The 14,450-nt window shown below is 44.2% G+C and overlaps 3 protein-coding genes across 7 annotated transcripts; 2 read left to right on the forward strand and 1 right to left on the reverse strand.

Annotated features, from left to right (window-relative positions):
* Positions 1 to 66: 66 nt before the first annotated feature.
* Positions 67 to 2,909, forward strand: cox17 (cytochrome c oxidase copper chaperone COX17). Its single transcript, XM_086123585.1, has 4 exons — positions 67 to 193; positions 1,496 to 1,621; positions 1,691 to 1,808; positions 2,791 to 2,909. Coding segments are annotated over exons 1-3 (213 nt in total). The 5' UTR covers positions 67 to 191; the 3' UTR covers positions 1,776 to 1,808; positions 2,791 to 2,909.
* A 987-nt stretch (positions 2,910 to 3,896) lies between these two features.
* On the forward strand, positions 3,897 to 8,170 carry popdc2 (popeye domain cAMP effector 2). 2 transcript variants are annotated; one of them, XR_015102181.1, is made up of 4 exons: positions 3,897 to 4,390; positions 5,504 to 5,612; positions 6,509 to 7,010; positions 7,684 to 8,170. XR_015102181.1 is itself a non-coding variant. In XM_086123022.1 (4 exons), exons 1-4 carry the CDS (start codon positions 3,897 to 3,899, stop codon positions 7,761 to 7,763), a joined length of 1,038 nt encoding a protein of 345 aa, XP_085979148.1. In that variant the 3' UTR covers positions 7,764 to 8,170. The 2 variants fall into 2 exon arrangements, 1 of the variants encoding a protein (XP_085979148.1); XM_086123022.1 differs by having other exon boundaries at positions 6,509 to 6,863.
* Positions 4,385 to 14,326, reverse strand: pla1a (phospholipase A1 member A). Of its 4 annotated transcripts, none has more exons than XM_086123018.1 (13): positions 13,994 to 14,326; positions 12,746 to 12,953; positions 12,410 to 12,587; positions 12,078 to 12,186; positions 11,906 to 12,007; positions 11,529 to 11,621; positions 10,842 to 11,006; positions 10,342 to 10,431; positions 9,555 to 9,660; positions 9,017 to 9,172; positions 8,421 to 8,493; positions 4,745 to 4,885; positions 4,385 to 4,647 (listed from the first exon to the last, which is right to left on the reverse strand). In XM_086123018.1, the coding sequence occupies exons 1-12, from the start codon at positions 14,055 to 14,057 to the stop codon at positions 4,853 to 4,855; spliced, it is 1,377 nt and encodes a 458-aa protein (XP_085979144.1). In that variant the 5' UTR covers positions 14,058 to 14,326; the 3' UTR covers positions 4,385 to 4,647; positions 4,745 to 4,852. The 4 variants fall into 4 exon arrangements, with proteins under 4 accessions (XP_085979144.1, XP_085979142.1, XP_085979140.1 ...); XM_086123016.1 differs by having other exon boundaries at positions 4,776 to 4,885; positions 10,842 to 11,024; XM_086123014.1 differs by having other exon boundaries at positions 10,842 to 11,024.
* Between the last annotated feature and the right edge of the window lie 124 nt (positions 14,327 to 14,450).

Raw genomic sequence — 14,450 nt, forward strand, 5'->3', positions numbered from 1 at the left:
TCACAGTCCATGTGGAAAATGCATTTTTGCTCAGCTCGTCCACATTAAAAACTACATATCCCAGAGGGCAATGCCGCTGGTCGATGTGATCACGTGACGTCACGCCGGTTCCTTCGTCGTTCCACTGTGAAGGTGACAGCGTACAGCACGATCCTCCATACTGTATATTGCTGTTACGTCAGAGACCCTAAATGTGAGTCTTTCGTTTATCGGTGGTTCATTTTCGTCCACGTTCCACGTCCGTGAACACAGATGCGAAAACGGAACGCTTTTCGAGCAGTTTAGCGCCCGACGTCACGACATCGCCCGAGCTAGCTGCAGAGTTAGCCCTTCACGTGGGTTATGCAATGTAGGGTAAAAAGAGATTTTATATGATCAAACGCGTAAAAAGCAAGGCGGTACAACACGTTGTGGTTATACCATTTGGTTTCACGCGGCACATATATTACGATTGTCAATTTTAAGTGATCGTTTTGACCGGAGTTCGTGATGCGCGGACACACCTCCACTGTCGTCACGCAAATGTCCCTCTATCAATATTTGTACTGTATCTCCTTTTCATAAATGCACTTTTCGTAATATTTGACCTGTAAAATGAACCTCGCATATGTTAGCTATGTCTGTATACATTCCAATACGTTCAGTTAGCAAAGGCAATATGCTGACCCGTGATTTGCAACGGTTTTTGAATTATTTCCAAAGTATAAAGTAGATTATTGTAAACCGATTATAAACCGAGGAACCATTACTTTGCCCAATGATTACCGAATAAAGTCTGTCTGGTGTGTAAAACGAGTGTCTGCTGCGGCAGTGACGCATGCGCCGCAAGTGTCACATTTGGTTTCACTTTGACTCAGAAACCGTCAAGTCCGGATATGGATGATGAAACGCCACATTCAAATAAATAAGCAAATTGATTCTCCTGTGTAAGGAGTGAAGGTTCGACAAGTTTGCTTTTACATATATTATAACACTTGGAACAAGTACAGTATCTGATTCAGACCAGAGCAAACGAACCAAGATACCATTCGGACCACAGCAAGTGATCCAGCATGCTCATCAAACCAGACTAAACACAGCTGAATAAGTGTAGCCCACCCAGAGAAATTGATTCAAGAGTCCAGACATCTTAAATTACATGAAGGGGTGACCGCAATAAAATTCACAGAGTTCTTCATGCCAGATGAACAGACAAGATGATTTGAGTGATTTAGATCACAACAGATGATCCTTGGTGCAAGTCAGACCAAAGTGGGTTGATCAAAAGTGTAATTTAAACCAGATCAAGTGCCATTAAAAGTGATTCCAACAATTTTTTTATAAGGAGTGAATCAGACCAGAGCAATCAATCTTGTGTGAGTCAAATGTGATTCAGATCAAAGCAATCACTTCAAGGTGTGATTCAAAGCGTAGCAAATGAGAAAAAAGTGATTTGAATAAAAGCAAGAGATCCAGATCAGAGTATGTGATCACGAGAGACACTTACCCCTTGTAGGTTCAAGATGTCGACCGTGTCTGCCGCCGCTGTTGAGGCCGCTACCATCCCCGAGGGCAGCGAGCAGAAGAAGCCGCTCAAGGCGTGCTGTGCTTGTCCTGAAACCAAGAAAGTCAGAGACGCATGGTAACTATTTGGATTACTCAAGTACAAAATGTTAAAATGCTGATTCAATTGTATTCATCTTGCCCACAGCATCATTGAAAAGGGTGAAGAGAATTGCACGGATCTCATCGAAGCCCACAAAGAATGCATGAGGCAGCTGGGATTCAAGATTTAACTGTTTTATTATGAGAGTGTGTGGATGTGTGTGGTAAGTTAAGTCTTGTGAGTTATCATTTTCTCAGCGTGTAAAGCTCTGTAGAAATCAGTCACCTAACTGTGATCCTCATTAAAGAAAGTGATCTTGGGCAGCTTTTCCGAAACTCTGAGCCAGAGTAAAGGGCGCTGAGGGATTCACACCAGATTTTAAACACTCTAAACGTCTGATTCAGACCTGCGTAATTGATCCCAGGTGTAAAGCGGACAAAGTGGCATTCAAAGGCGATTATTCCAATGTGACCTGACGATTTTATGAGTCACCCAGACCAAAATAATCAATCCCAGGATTGATTCAAACCAGTGTGAACGTCCTCAAAAAGCAATTCAATTGAGAACAAGTGATATGAGTGATCCAGACCAGAGTAAAGGCTCTCAATGTGCGATTAAGACCAGATCAATCGATCTTTGGTGTGATTCAAATGAGATGGAATGACCCAAACAAGAGCAGACGAGTCGGACGAGAGCAATCTATGTGAAGTGTCATTCCTACCAGAAAAAATGACACAAGGTGAGTTACAATAAAGTACATCTGTCAAACTCAAGGCCCGGGGGCCAGATCTGGCCCACCACATCATTTTATGTGGCCCCCAAAAGCAAATCAAACATGTAACTTCCATGATGCTTGTGGTGCCATTTAGACCAGAGCAATCTATCCCAGGTGTGAGTCAAACCAGATTGCATAACCTAAAAAAGGAATCGCAATGATAACAATATCCGTGATTCAGACGACGGGGGTTATACTAAAATGATTAAAAACTGGCCATAGGTGGTGCTCAGTGTACAGCAGAGGTATTAAGATCAACGTGAAATGGCGTCACTGGTATGTGCAGAGTCAAGTAGCCGCGTGAAATGCTAATTTTAGCTTGTTGAACCTGACTATACAAATGTTCTCCCTGTTGCTTCTTGACACACACACACATCTTTTTTTTTTCAATCTTTTGATGTGTTGAACCTTTTATCTGTTTCTCCCTCAGCAAAATGGATGACGACCACAATTCAGGAAGTTTTGGAAGAACAAAACTTCTTTATATTTATTTTTTTATGTGTGATGCTCACTGGAGTTAAAACTTTGAATAAAAGTTCTATGCAATCATCTCTGTGCTCCAATTTTTTTTCTTCCAAAATGGAAGGTGAATTATTAATGCTGTGGCGTCTTCCTAACCTCTGAGTCCACTTCTTCCCCCTTCCCCAAATGGTTGGCGTCCCTGGTATGCACTCAGGCTTTTAAAAATAACTGCATGTCAATACTTGACATATCTGCATTCTTCTCCATGGCGGATCGAACACCATTTTGACCTTTACAGAGGTAACTTTGAATATGAGAGCATCAATCTTGAGCCAAGAAAATTGATGCATCTGGTGAGAGAGAGAAAACAAAACCCCTAACATGTCCATAAAAAACGGAATGTGTAATTTGTTTGATACTTGTTTTTGTATTTATATCTACTAAGACATGAAATATATCGATTATTTTTTTTTAAACTGATCAGGACTACAAATGACTTCACAGGCCCTGGCGGTGGGTGGTCTCACCACTCTTGTTTTTGCCAGTTGAGATGGACAGTTTAGTATGCCGGGCAGCAGCAGTGGATATTTTTACCTGAAATCCGACCTGCGCAGTGTCGTCCATTTTGTTTCGACGCCTTGTTCAAGACAGAACTGACACACGAACAACACGAGAACATTTTTGGGGCCTGTCAGAACCTCTGGAGAGTTCATAGCGTGACAAAGTCCTTCCCACTTCCTGCCTGCCCCTTTCTTGCTGTTATGTTAAGTAGCAGGCCTGCATTCTGTCGGCCACTCGTGTCCTCCTTGGGTTTCAATTCCAAACATGGTGATCCTTGTGGGGACTCCATATCAACGACACCCCACTCCTCCTCCTCCTCCCGGCTTATCCGCCCTCCTCCAGCTGTTGTCGCCAAAGTGCTGGCCGGCGATTGAACTGAACGTGTCGCCACCCGAGACGGAAAAAGGGGGACGCACAATGAGAGCAGGACCTCGTTCTAGAACTGCGAGAAACCCCTGAAGAACTCCCCGAGGGAACACATTTGGATTGCAGACTTTGCCGTGCTTTCTGGACATGAGTGGGGAAAACGGCAGCCTGATGGAGAACCTGTTCGCTGCCCCCATCTGTGATGGCTGGAGCAACAACACCGAGGGGGCCCTTTATCATCTGGGCAACACGATCCTGTTCCTGGGCTACATGGGTGGCAGTGGAGCCTACGGGTGCCTTTTCATCTTCGGCCTCCTAGCTCCTTCCTTCCTGTGTCTGACTCTGTGGGGCTGGATGACGCTATGCGGGCCCGATGTGGTCGCCTGGAACCTCTTGCTGCTTCTAGCGTGCCTGTTCCAGATTTGCCACCTGCTCTACCGCCTGCACCAGGAGGGATTGTCCAGCGAAGAGCTGGCCGCTCTCTACCAGGCCGTCTACCTCCCGTTGGGGGTGCCTGTCCAGGTCTTCAAGGAAATCGCGAGCGCTTTTGAGAACAAGGTGCTGGAAATGAAGGCGGGTGAGAAGTACGCGGTGGAGGGCAAGACGCCCATCGAAAGGCTCTCCTTTCTGCTGTCTGGCAGGTGACTGTCTTGATTACTTGTCGTGATTCACTTTGGTAGTTGTCGTGGTACAATCTGCTGACTTTTCATGATCCAGAACAGGTTTAGTTTCCTACCAGACCCTTATCGCCTACTGACCAGGATAAATGTCAGGAAAGGTGTCCAACGATGTGAAGGGTAGTGAAGTGGTAGTAAGTTTTGCTAGCATGGGTCCGGTTCCCGGCTCGGGCCTGAACAGCCACTGGAGCCACTTGCGATTGCCAGTCACAGTCCCAAACCTGAAGAAGGATTATTATTTCAGGAATTGTGTCCACACAGAAAAACACTTCACAAAAACAACTACAGTGACTTAAGTTGTCATGGGTAATGAATTACTTGTCAAGGGGAGTGTAGTGTTCCATGTTACCCGCTTTCATGAGCATGTTTGCTTTCGAGCTGGGGCACCGACATCCAGCTGCCAGATCTCTCAAAAGTTGCTCAAAGTCAACCACACTGACCAGTTGTGAGGACAAAAACCTGAAAAACAACAATTAGAAGTAAACACAGTTGTACTAATTTTGGCCTTCCTCGTCTTTGCGCCATTCACTGTGACGCCATGCTAATTCCGTAGCTAATGCAGCTAGCATCCGCCCGCCAAGTGATAACCGGGACCGGACCAAGTGTAACTGTTACATATGATCCCCAGTAACGTTTCTTGACTATTTCAAACCTGATTGTGATTCTGACTGGGTGTTGTTCGTAGTGCAGATGGAGAGGGTCGAAACAAGCTTTTGTTCTGCTGAGGTTGTCCCAGGTAGACGTGACCATGAAGAGATTTTAGTCGATCAGATGCTGCGACATTGAAGCGTGAAGGAGAAAAGGGAATCTTTAATGCGATCCAGTTTTAGTTGGTGGATTATCTTAAAGCCTCCCCCCCCGACTGAGGAGCTTCCTGATGACTTTATCCATCGTCTCTGGCAAACGAACAAACGGGGCTTGACGCAGCAAATTTTCATGGCGCTGTACAGTATTTTTTTTGGTCCCCTGCGGAGATCATTATGCAAATGTTTAGGAAAGTCACCCCCGACATCAGCGGTGACCTCCGGCTCTCTAATCTTGTGTTCCCTTTTTTAACCTTGTCACTCTTGACGTCAGGATCAACGTATCTCTGGAGGGTCAATTCCTGCACTACATCCACCCACACCAGTTCCTTGACTCGCCCGAGTGGGAGTCCCTGAGGCCCAATGAGGACGGAAAGTTCCAGGTAGCCCCACGTTTCATCCGTGGCCAAAAAGCAACATTTTTTTTTTAATATGTCATTTTAAATGAGATTTTTTTCAGATTGGAAAACGTTAACTTTTGGCAGTTTCTTGCTCCATTTTCTTCTTCTCTAGAGAGAAATTAATACGTTTTTCCCCTTTAAAAAAAATTCAACATTTTTCTTGGAGCATTCTTGGAAAATTCAAACGTGTTTATATGAGGGGAAAAAACAAACTTTTTTTTTAGGTGAGATAAGGGTGTTTGTGTTGCCTGTTTCTTCAGAAAATTGTTGGGTTTTTCTTTCCCCGTATGAAATTTGTAGCTATTTTCAAGTAAAGTTACGTTTACTTGGAAATTTCTTGAAACATTTAATTAAAAATTTTTTCAACTGGCTTTCACGCAAAATAAAAAAATGGAAAACGAGGACTTTTAGCTAGAAAAAACTAAATGTGTTAAAAAATATAAAAATAAAGATTGTTTTTTTTGCAGGAATTGTAAGAGTTGTTCTTAAATACCGCTTTATCTTGTCTCGGAAAATGATGGCTTCTTCTTGGGCAATTATGCCAAAAACAAAGCTGGCAAAAAAGGATTTAGGAAAAACATAAAGACGAAATGGATTTTTTCCCTTCAAAAAAGGCATTTTCTTGGAAAAACGTCCTGAATGCCTTTCTTTGAGAAAAGAATGTACACCTTTTGAAAAGGTGAACATGTTAAACTGCTGCAGAATAGCGCCAGCGTCTGTTGAGGAGGACTTATTCGATGTCAAATTTATATTGCCTTGAGAATCGGTGGCTGGTATCGGCAGCTTTAAAATACGGCTGACATCGATACTCGTCCCTCACGAAACCCACCAGAATTTTCGGATTCCCATCCCACTTTTGGCCTGTGTTTGTCTTTCAGGTTACTCTGACGGCAGAGGAGGACTGTCGCTACGTGTCGTGGCGCCGCCGCCGCCTCTTCTCGCTCATGTCCAAGCAGCGTTACGTGTGCCGCCTGTTCGCCGTCATGCTCGGCTACGACATCGCCGAGAAGCTGTACAACCTCAACAACAAGCTGTACATCAAGAGCGGCGTCCTGCTGGACATTCGCCTTCCCAGCCTCTACCACGTTCTGGCCCCCCCGTCGCAGAGCAGCGAGGGCGAACCCCCCGAGCGAGTCGACCGACACCCTCCCCGGGAGTCAGACCCCGACCGGGGATGCCAGGGCGAGAACCCCATCGGGCAGCGGTGGCCGTCCGACCCGGAGCTGCCCTTGGGTGAGGACTCCACCAGCCTGGTCCTGGAGGACTTTGCCGACATGGCGGGCTCCTTAACCGACTATGGCAGTGAGAGGGATTATTTGAGGTAGAGGGGGAACGAGGGGGTCCGGAGTTAACACACTGGCTCACCCGCTTAAGATACATGTAAGTACTGCACCTGCGCGGTGGAATGGCAGTGTAGTGTGCATGGATGATGCCACCATTAACACTAACGATAACAAGACTTTCTTGGCGACTTCTTCCCGCCAACATTTTCTGAAAATGATTACTTTTGGTGGAAATGTACTAAGTTTTTTGGGGGGAAAATACATATTTTCTGGAAATTGTACAGAAATGTTTTTTTCCCGTCTAAAAAGTTTTCTTCGGGCAGGTATGAGATTTCTTTACAAAAAAAAAAAAATTATACAAATACATCTTTAAAAACAACTTTTCATTGAAAACATATTATATAAACACTTATTTTGAGAATATAATGTTTTGCAAAAGAATCATAAATCTTTTACTCCCCCCCAAATCAATCTTTTTTTCTTGTGTGTTGGGGGCCGGGGGGAGACATTTTTGGGGGAAGTTTCAATTTACTTTCTTGGGGAAAAAAATCATCATTAGCATGTGAGATGGGTCCTGCTAAAATCACAATCATTTATAACTAACTAATCCATAAATCAACGAGTTAATGTTAATTGATTAATGGGGCGTGATTATTACCTGTTCGAACCAGCAAAAAAAGATTTCAATTTAGTTCACCATTTTGTGGATTGACATTTTTTCCCCAAATTCGTGGCATCCAGTCAAATGTAATTCTCATTTGTGTCCACAGGGGGCACCATGGCCGGAGGTGCAGCTCGCTTCCAGAGGAGTCGAGCGCCCCTGGCTCCCACCGACACTCCCAAACTCTGACCACGCCATTTTTTGTTTCTTTTGATTTCTTTTCAGACGTTCACACTATTTGGACCACAGTTTTTTTGGTGTTTGTTTCGATTCACACATCACTTGTGCTCATTTAATATCATTTTGTTCAAAAACACATAGGAAATTGAGAGCTTCCTCTGTAAATAAAAACAATGTGTTAATGTAGTTAGCCGTGGGCACGTTTGCACCAATATAATGTGAAATTGTCCGATTACAGGGGGCCAACATTTCTCCATAAAGCTTTCGTGCAATGTGCAATGAAAATGTTGTTTTGGGACTGTCTCCTTCCTGGAATGCTTCATGTACAGGCTATGCTTAGCTGCTATTTTTTTTTAGCCTATTTCAATGTAAATCGTGTGTAAAATGACAACAATAAACACACATGCTGACATGGACTTCTGCACTGTCTCCACTTGGCTGCAGTGCCCTGGTTTCTTACTGCCCTCAGTCCCCTCTTGGATAAAAATCGACGATTCATTGTGCATTCATTTGAGGATTCGTGGCTAGAAACCACAATAAAATAAGACATCCATGCTAATGTTTGCCTACTCCACAGTCTCCATTTTGCTGTGACGCTGCATTTTCTTTCCGCTTGGATTTTTCCACGTTTTGTCTCTAAAGGGGGTGTCAGAAGTGGTTGCACACCTGCACAAAGTCATGTGACCACGGCGACCCTCGCCTAACGTTGATGTTGTTCACGCACAGTGGCTCCTCGCGCCTGATAAAACAGAAAAAAAAATTAATTGTGTCTCATCAATAGATTTTAAAACTTAAAATTGATTTAAGAAAAAACTACCGGTAATTTAACTAAAAGTTTCTTCCCCACAAACAATGGTGAAACCTGCCTAGCAACAAGTGATCACATGAATTCTGCCAAGCAACAAGTGTCTTCTCACCTAAATAAATGTGAATTTTCCAAGCAGCAAGCATTTTACCCCTCCAAAATCATTGTGTGACTTCTGCCAAGCAACAACTGTGTCACCCCCCCCCAACGATTTTAAATTCTACCTAAGAACAGCTCTCCCTCCACAGGAACGAATGGTAATCCTGTCTTACAAGACTTAGGAAAAATAATTATCTGAAGACTTTGCAGTGCATGCTCGCTAAAGTTATATTTTTAGGCTTTTGATCTTGGTTTCGAAGCCGAAACGCGTAACTTTTGAAAAACATACCCATCTAGTGGCCTGACTATCACCCCGACAAAACAAGAGCATCGCGTCAACATTTCAGTCTGGACGTACGTGCGCGAGGCGATTTGTGACAGGCAGATGGACTTGAGGTGGATGTCGTTCTGCCGGTAGAAGCGAGCACCCGTGTTTTTCAGCGTGATGGAGTGAATCTCACACAGCGCCACCGGGTGAGCCAGCATCGTCTTGTACACTGTTGTGTCTGTTTGACTAAAACACACACACATACATGCACACATTGATCACTGCAGGCAGTTATGACCTCCCTCAAGGATGTCAGCTCCACAAATGGCTCGCGGGGAAGGTGATGACTATTAGGATAGGAACAACATCCCATGGACCTTGAATTCCGATACTCTATGAGGTTATCGCACCAAGTGGTCCAGTCCAGTTCAAGGTTTATAGAAGTGGAAATCCTGGCACACCACACGCTATAAGAATCAGTCGGTTTGGTACCCTTTCACAAACCTCAACTATGGGAGCGAACTGAACCAAATTGACGAAAAGGATTCATCTAGTGTTTCACAGTGCTTGGGAGCCCAAAGGAAGGATGCAAAAAAAATAAAAAATAAAAATAAGTCATGGTACCCACAGCCGGAGTCGTTGTCGTGTCTCCAGGTCTCCGGTAGTCAGCGTCACTTCCACTTCTGCGCTTTTAGTTAGAGCGGACGCTTCCAACACAAGCAGGATGTGATGAGCTGCAGCGCGCACGTGAGACACGACATCGACATCAGCCACAGCGAATTGTGCCAGACGTTGTTACGATAGGCATGAGCTATTTTGGTACCTTGCACAAAACGCAAACCAGCGCACTCGACCTTACTGTACTACTTGGTAGAAAAGGGGACTTTAGAGTACCACTAGCCTTGGACCCCCAACGAAAGGGTGCCAAAAATTGGAAATATTGTGATCTGTTCGATCGGTGCCCTTTCACAACATCCACACTCAAAAGTGGGCCGGGTCAAAAGGGGGTCAGTAAGTGGTATGTTGGGAAGAGGGGGCCAACAAGCGAGGTGTTTGAAAAGTGGTATGATTTCAACTTGAATTGTAGGGTGCTTCACTTCATCTGACTTTGATTTGTTCTTGTTGTTAGCGCACGCCAGCAGCCGACTGATTTTCGCCGTTGCATTGTGCGGGGGGTCACTCGCACGCAGCAAAGGAGCTCATTAGCTCGCTTCTGCTGACTCATGATGTTTCCCCTCTGGCTTTGTCTTTGATGATTGCGCCGCAATTAGGAGACGGTTCGCACGTTGGCTTTACTTTTTGTATCCACGTGAGGACACTCATCAGGAACGGTGGGAGCCCTCAAGTGTGCATTCACAAGCTTCGGTCAACATTCGCCAAGGTACTTTTTGTGCATGAAGTTGATGCATTCTCACCGCAGAAGGGAGGCCGAGACGTGGTGAGCAGGAACAATTTCTGCTCGGTGGGGAGAGGAGATGACCTGATACCGCAGTTTTCTGACAAACCTGAAGGACAGATTTATTCATTTTTTTGTATATTCATTCATCATTGTAACATTGTTATTTTGTTATTCAATTTATTGTAAATGCAATGTTATTTCTTTGAACGTACAGTAATTTCTTGGTTTTTTTTTAAACAATGCATTGTGTACTGCATCGCTGTACAGCTTGCCAGATTTTGTCGATGACAAAACCCACAATGTCAACAACACATTCTGAACATGATTTCTAAAAAAACTGTCAGTTGTTTGTAAGAAAAGTTTTATATTTTAACTTTTTTTAATGGTTGGACCTTCTCGGGGTTTTTTTTTGGTTGTTGTTGTTTTTTTTTAAAACTTTTATAATAAAATATTTTGAATGATTACACCGTTGCCCCCCCCCCCCCCCTTCATTTTCAATTTGATGCAATCACTTACCGATAGTGGGACACGTTCCCCGGAAGACGTCGCAGTGGAGGCATCGTCCCTGGAGGAAGTTTTGGTAGGTGTCACACGGAACGCCGCTCAGCCAGCACGACGCATTTAGAGCGCTCATGTACACTTGCAGCGCCCTCATGTGGTCGCAAATCACATAGCCGTACACTGGAATGAAGCCCAAAACTGACAAATCCACACAGAAAGTGGTACGGTTCAAAAAGGTGCCTAAAATAAGTCGAAATTGGTTCAGAAAGAAGGGTACCCCGAAAAATAGTATGTGTGAAAATGTTTTGGAAGGATCATATGTTTTAAACGGGTGCCAAAAAAAGAGCATGGGTTGATTCACAAGAAAATGCCAAAAAGTGGTCTGCTTCAAAAGGGTCCCAAAAGTTTTCATAAGGATTCATAAGGCTACTCAAAAGTGGTTTGGTTTAAGTAGCGTATCAAAAGCGGCATGTAGGTTCAAATGGATGCTAAAACATAGTATGTTACAAAGGGCCGCCAAAAAGTAGTCGCGTTTAAATGGGTCAAGAAAGTAAGATAGTTTATATGCCAATTTTTGGTACCTTTCACAAGATTTGTTAAAAAAAAAAAAAAAAAAAAAAAAAAAAAAACATTCATAAGTGTCTGGGCAACGTATTTTTTTTTAAAGGGTATTTTCTACATTTAGCGCAAGTTGGAACCCACCAGAGGCAAACCGGGATCGTGCGCATCCCGTCTGGTCGTTTCCGCCATTCAGGAAGAAGTCCACGTGGCCGACCGGGATGGAGATGCCGAAGTCTGATGACAAGTCAAAACAAAACATCAGCAGCAGCATTGCGCGTGCATTTTTGTCACATCAAAGACAAGTCTGTCTTCAATGAACGTGACATACAGTACGTGTCGAAAACACTTTCTGGTCTTCAATGACCTAGTATCATACATTTTTTTGTTAACGTTAGATCCGACATTTATTTGAGTAGTTTCCAAATCGAAAGCGCATTATTTTGTCACGATTTACGAGGTAGGTACTGTTGACATAAAAGGTTACAATTGATCTGCATGTATTTGACGACTCCTCTCACAGTCTGAGTCGGTGTGGATGGCGTCCACAAACTGCGCGTCGGATGGGTCCAGGCGGTCGAAGGTGTCTGCGCCCTTAAACATCGGACCGGCCGGGTCCAAACCTGGTGCACATCAACAGTTAAAAGAACTGGATGGCGCTCAAAATCTTGGCGATTTGCAGTTGAGGTTTACCCGTGATTCTACCGATCTTTCCCTCAAAGAGCGTTCCCACAAATCCAGCCACGTGCGCCCCCAAACTGATGCCGATGAAGTGGAACGTCTCCAGCTTGCATCCTTCTTTCTGCTCAAGAGAGTCAGAAATTCAGTCAAATTTCTACAGTGGTACAAGGACAAAGGCAAAAATGAAGAGGGAAAAAAAATGGAAACACGGCAAGACGACTGTTATAAATTAAGAGAAAAAAAATCGTGACGTTAAAGAGGGAAACTAATTTTGCAATATTGTGAGAAGTTAGCCATAAAATTAAATCACGAGAAAAGCGTTGCAAGGTTGCGTCGTTTGTGACCTGCAGCCGGTTGACGAGGACGGAAATCTGCAGGGCCACCTCCTTGTAGTTGTCCACCACCAGGTTGTACGCAAACGAGGCGCAGTGCACCCAGTCCACCATCAGCACGTTGACGTCCTCCACCTCCAGCAGCGCCTCGGCCAGATCCAAAACCCACGAAGGCTTGCTGCCCAGGGCCCTGCGCATGCGCAAACAGCAGCAAAGACACGCCACTTTTCAATCAACATAAAATGGCAGTATTTTCAATGAACCTGGGGCACATTTTTTGGAAGCCAGATTGTGAATTTTGGTCTGTGAGTGATTGAGGCGCAGAGCGTGCAGGGCGTGGCATCTGACCTGTATCCGTGAACGACGACCTTGGTGGGCCGCGTGGCGTTGAAGGAGCTTCCTGGAACCTGGTGAAAGGGGCGCGCGCAGCCCAGATGCTCTCGGGTCATCAGTAGGTAGCGAACCTGCGGTTGCGCTCGCTGCTGCCTCTGCTGGCGGTACTGCTGCCAGGTGGTGTTGCTCATATCAGCGCACTCGTCCACCCTTGCCTCCAAACCTCCAGGATGACGCCAGCATGTTATTATTTGAACATTTAAATATAGAATTTTTTTATTATAATGTATTTTTGACAACTCTGTTCATTCTTACATGATGATACTTTGCTAGAATGTGAATTTTCATCAGCCCTAGAGTGAAGTTAAAAACATAATGAAAGTACCGGTATATATTTTTTTGTTATGTATTCATTTTATTACTATTTTTACATTTCATCTCATATCGTATTGGGACAGCCAAGAAGTTATATGTATTATATTTTTTGCGTATGTGACTATAATTATTTTATTCTTATTTTAGTCCAGTAATTGGTAGTCCAGTGGTTAGCACGTCGACTTCACAGTGCAGAGGTACCGGGTTCAGTTCCAGCTCCGGCCTCCCTGTGTGGAGTTTGCATGTTCTCCCCGGGCCTGCGTGGGTTTTCTCCGGGTGCTCCGGTTTCCTCCCACGTTCCAAAAAAAAAACATGCATGGCAGGCTGATTGAACACACTAAATTGTCCCGAGGTGTGTGTGTGTGAGCGCGCATGGTTGTTCGTCTCAACGACTACGATTGGCTGGCAACCAGTTCAGGGTGTCCCCCGCCTACTGCCCGAAGACGGCTGGGATAGGCTCCAGCTCCCCCCGCGACCCAAGTGAGGATTAAGCGGTTCGGAAAATGGATGGATGGATTGTAATTTTCATTTTTTTACATCAAATTTTGTATTGTGATTTAGAATACGGTATCTGTACTGTAGTTATTAGAATCATTGTACATCTTGTACATTGTGTTTATTTTCTTTTACACTTATTTTAAATTAGATTTAAAAATACATAACATTTTTATTTACTTCATATTGCATTGAATGACGCAATATTTTCTTTTATTTGGATTAATTCTTGTAGTATTTTTCTCCTTTTTTGTATGTATTTTCTGGCGCCACAAATATATATCTTCTATTTGTTGATTAGATATTGCTCACTTTATTACTTATTAATACGATATATTTATATAGGAATACAAGTCTACGAGAGGGGCAAAATATCAGGCACAGGTGACCTACCTTGGACCGTGTGGACCAGCAAAAGAGCGAAGAACAGCAGGACGCTTTTGCCCGTGGGGGCCATAGCTGGCAGTTAATGGAGCTTAGCGGTGTTCAGCTGCTCAGTGAAGCCGGCACAAGGTGAAAGGATTTCGGTTAAGACGTCACAATAGACCCGGCGATAGCCACCCAAATCACGAATTGCCCCATTAAGAACAACACTGACACGTTAAGTTTAGCGTTTTATGACAAATCTGTGCGAATTTTAACGCATCCTAACTCACGTCCAAGGGGAGTGGGTACGAACATGATTGGTTGTTGGCTTTCCCTGAAACTCGCGGCTGATAGGTCGTTAAAAACACGTCATGGGGTAAACAAATAAAATGGCGGCCCACACAGTCCACAGCTTGCACAAACAACAGCGCAATAAGTGGCAAACTCAGCAAACTAATTGGTAGAAAACAGGTCACACAAGACA

This window comes from Hippocampus guttulatus, chromosome 11 (assembly GCF_054856545.1).
Source record: "Hippocampus guttulatus isolate MCC_2025c chromosome 11, RoL_Hgut_1.0, whole genome shotgun sequence".
Classification (NCBI taxonomy): Eukaryota; Metazoa; Chordata; class Actinopteri; order Syngnathiformes; family Syngnathidae; genus Hippocampus; species Hippocampus guttulatus.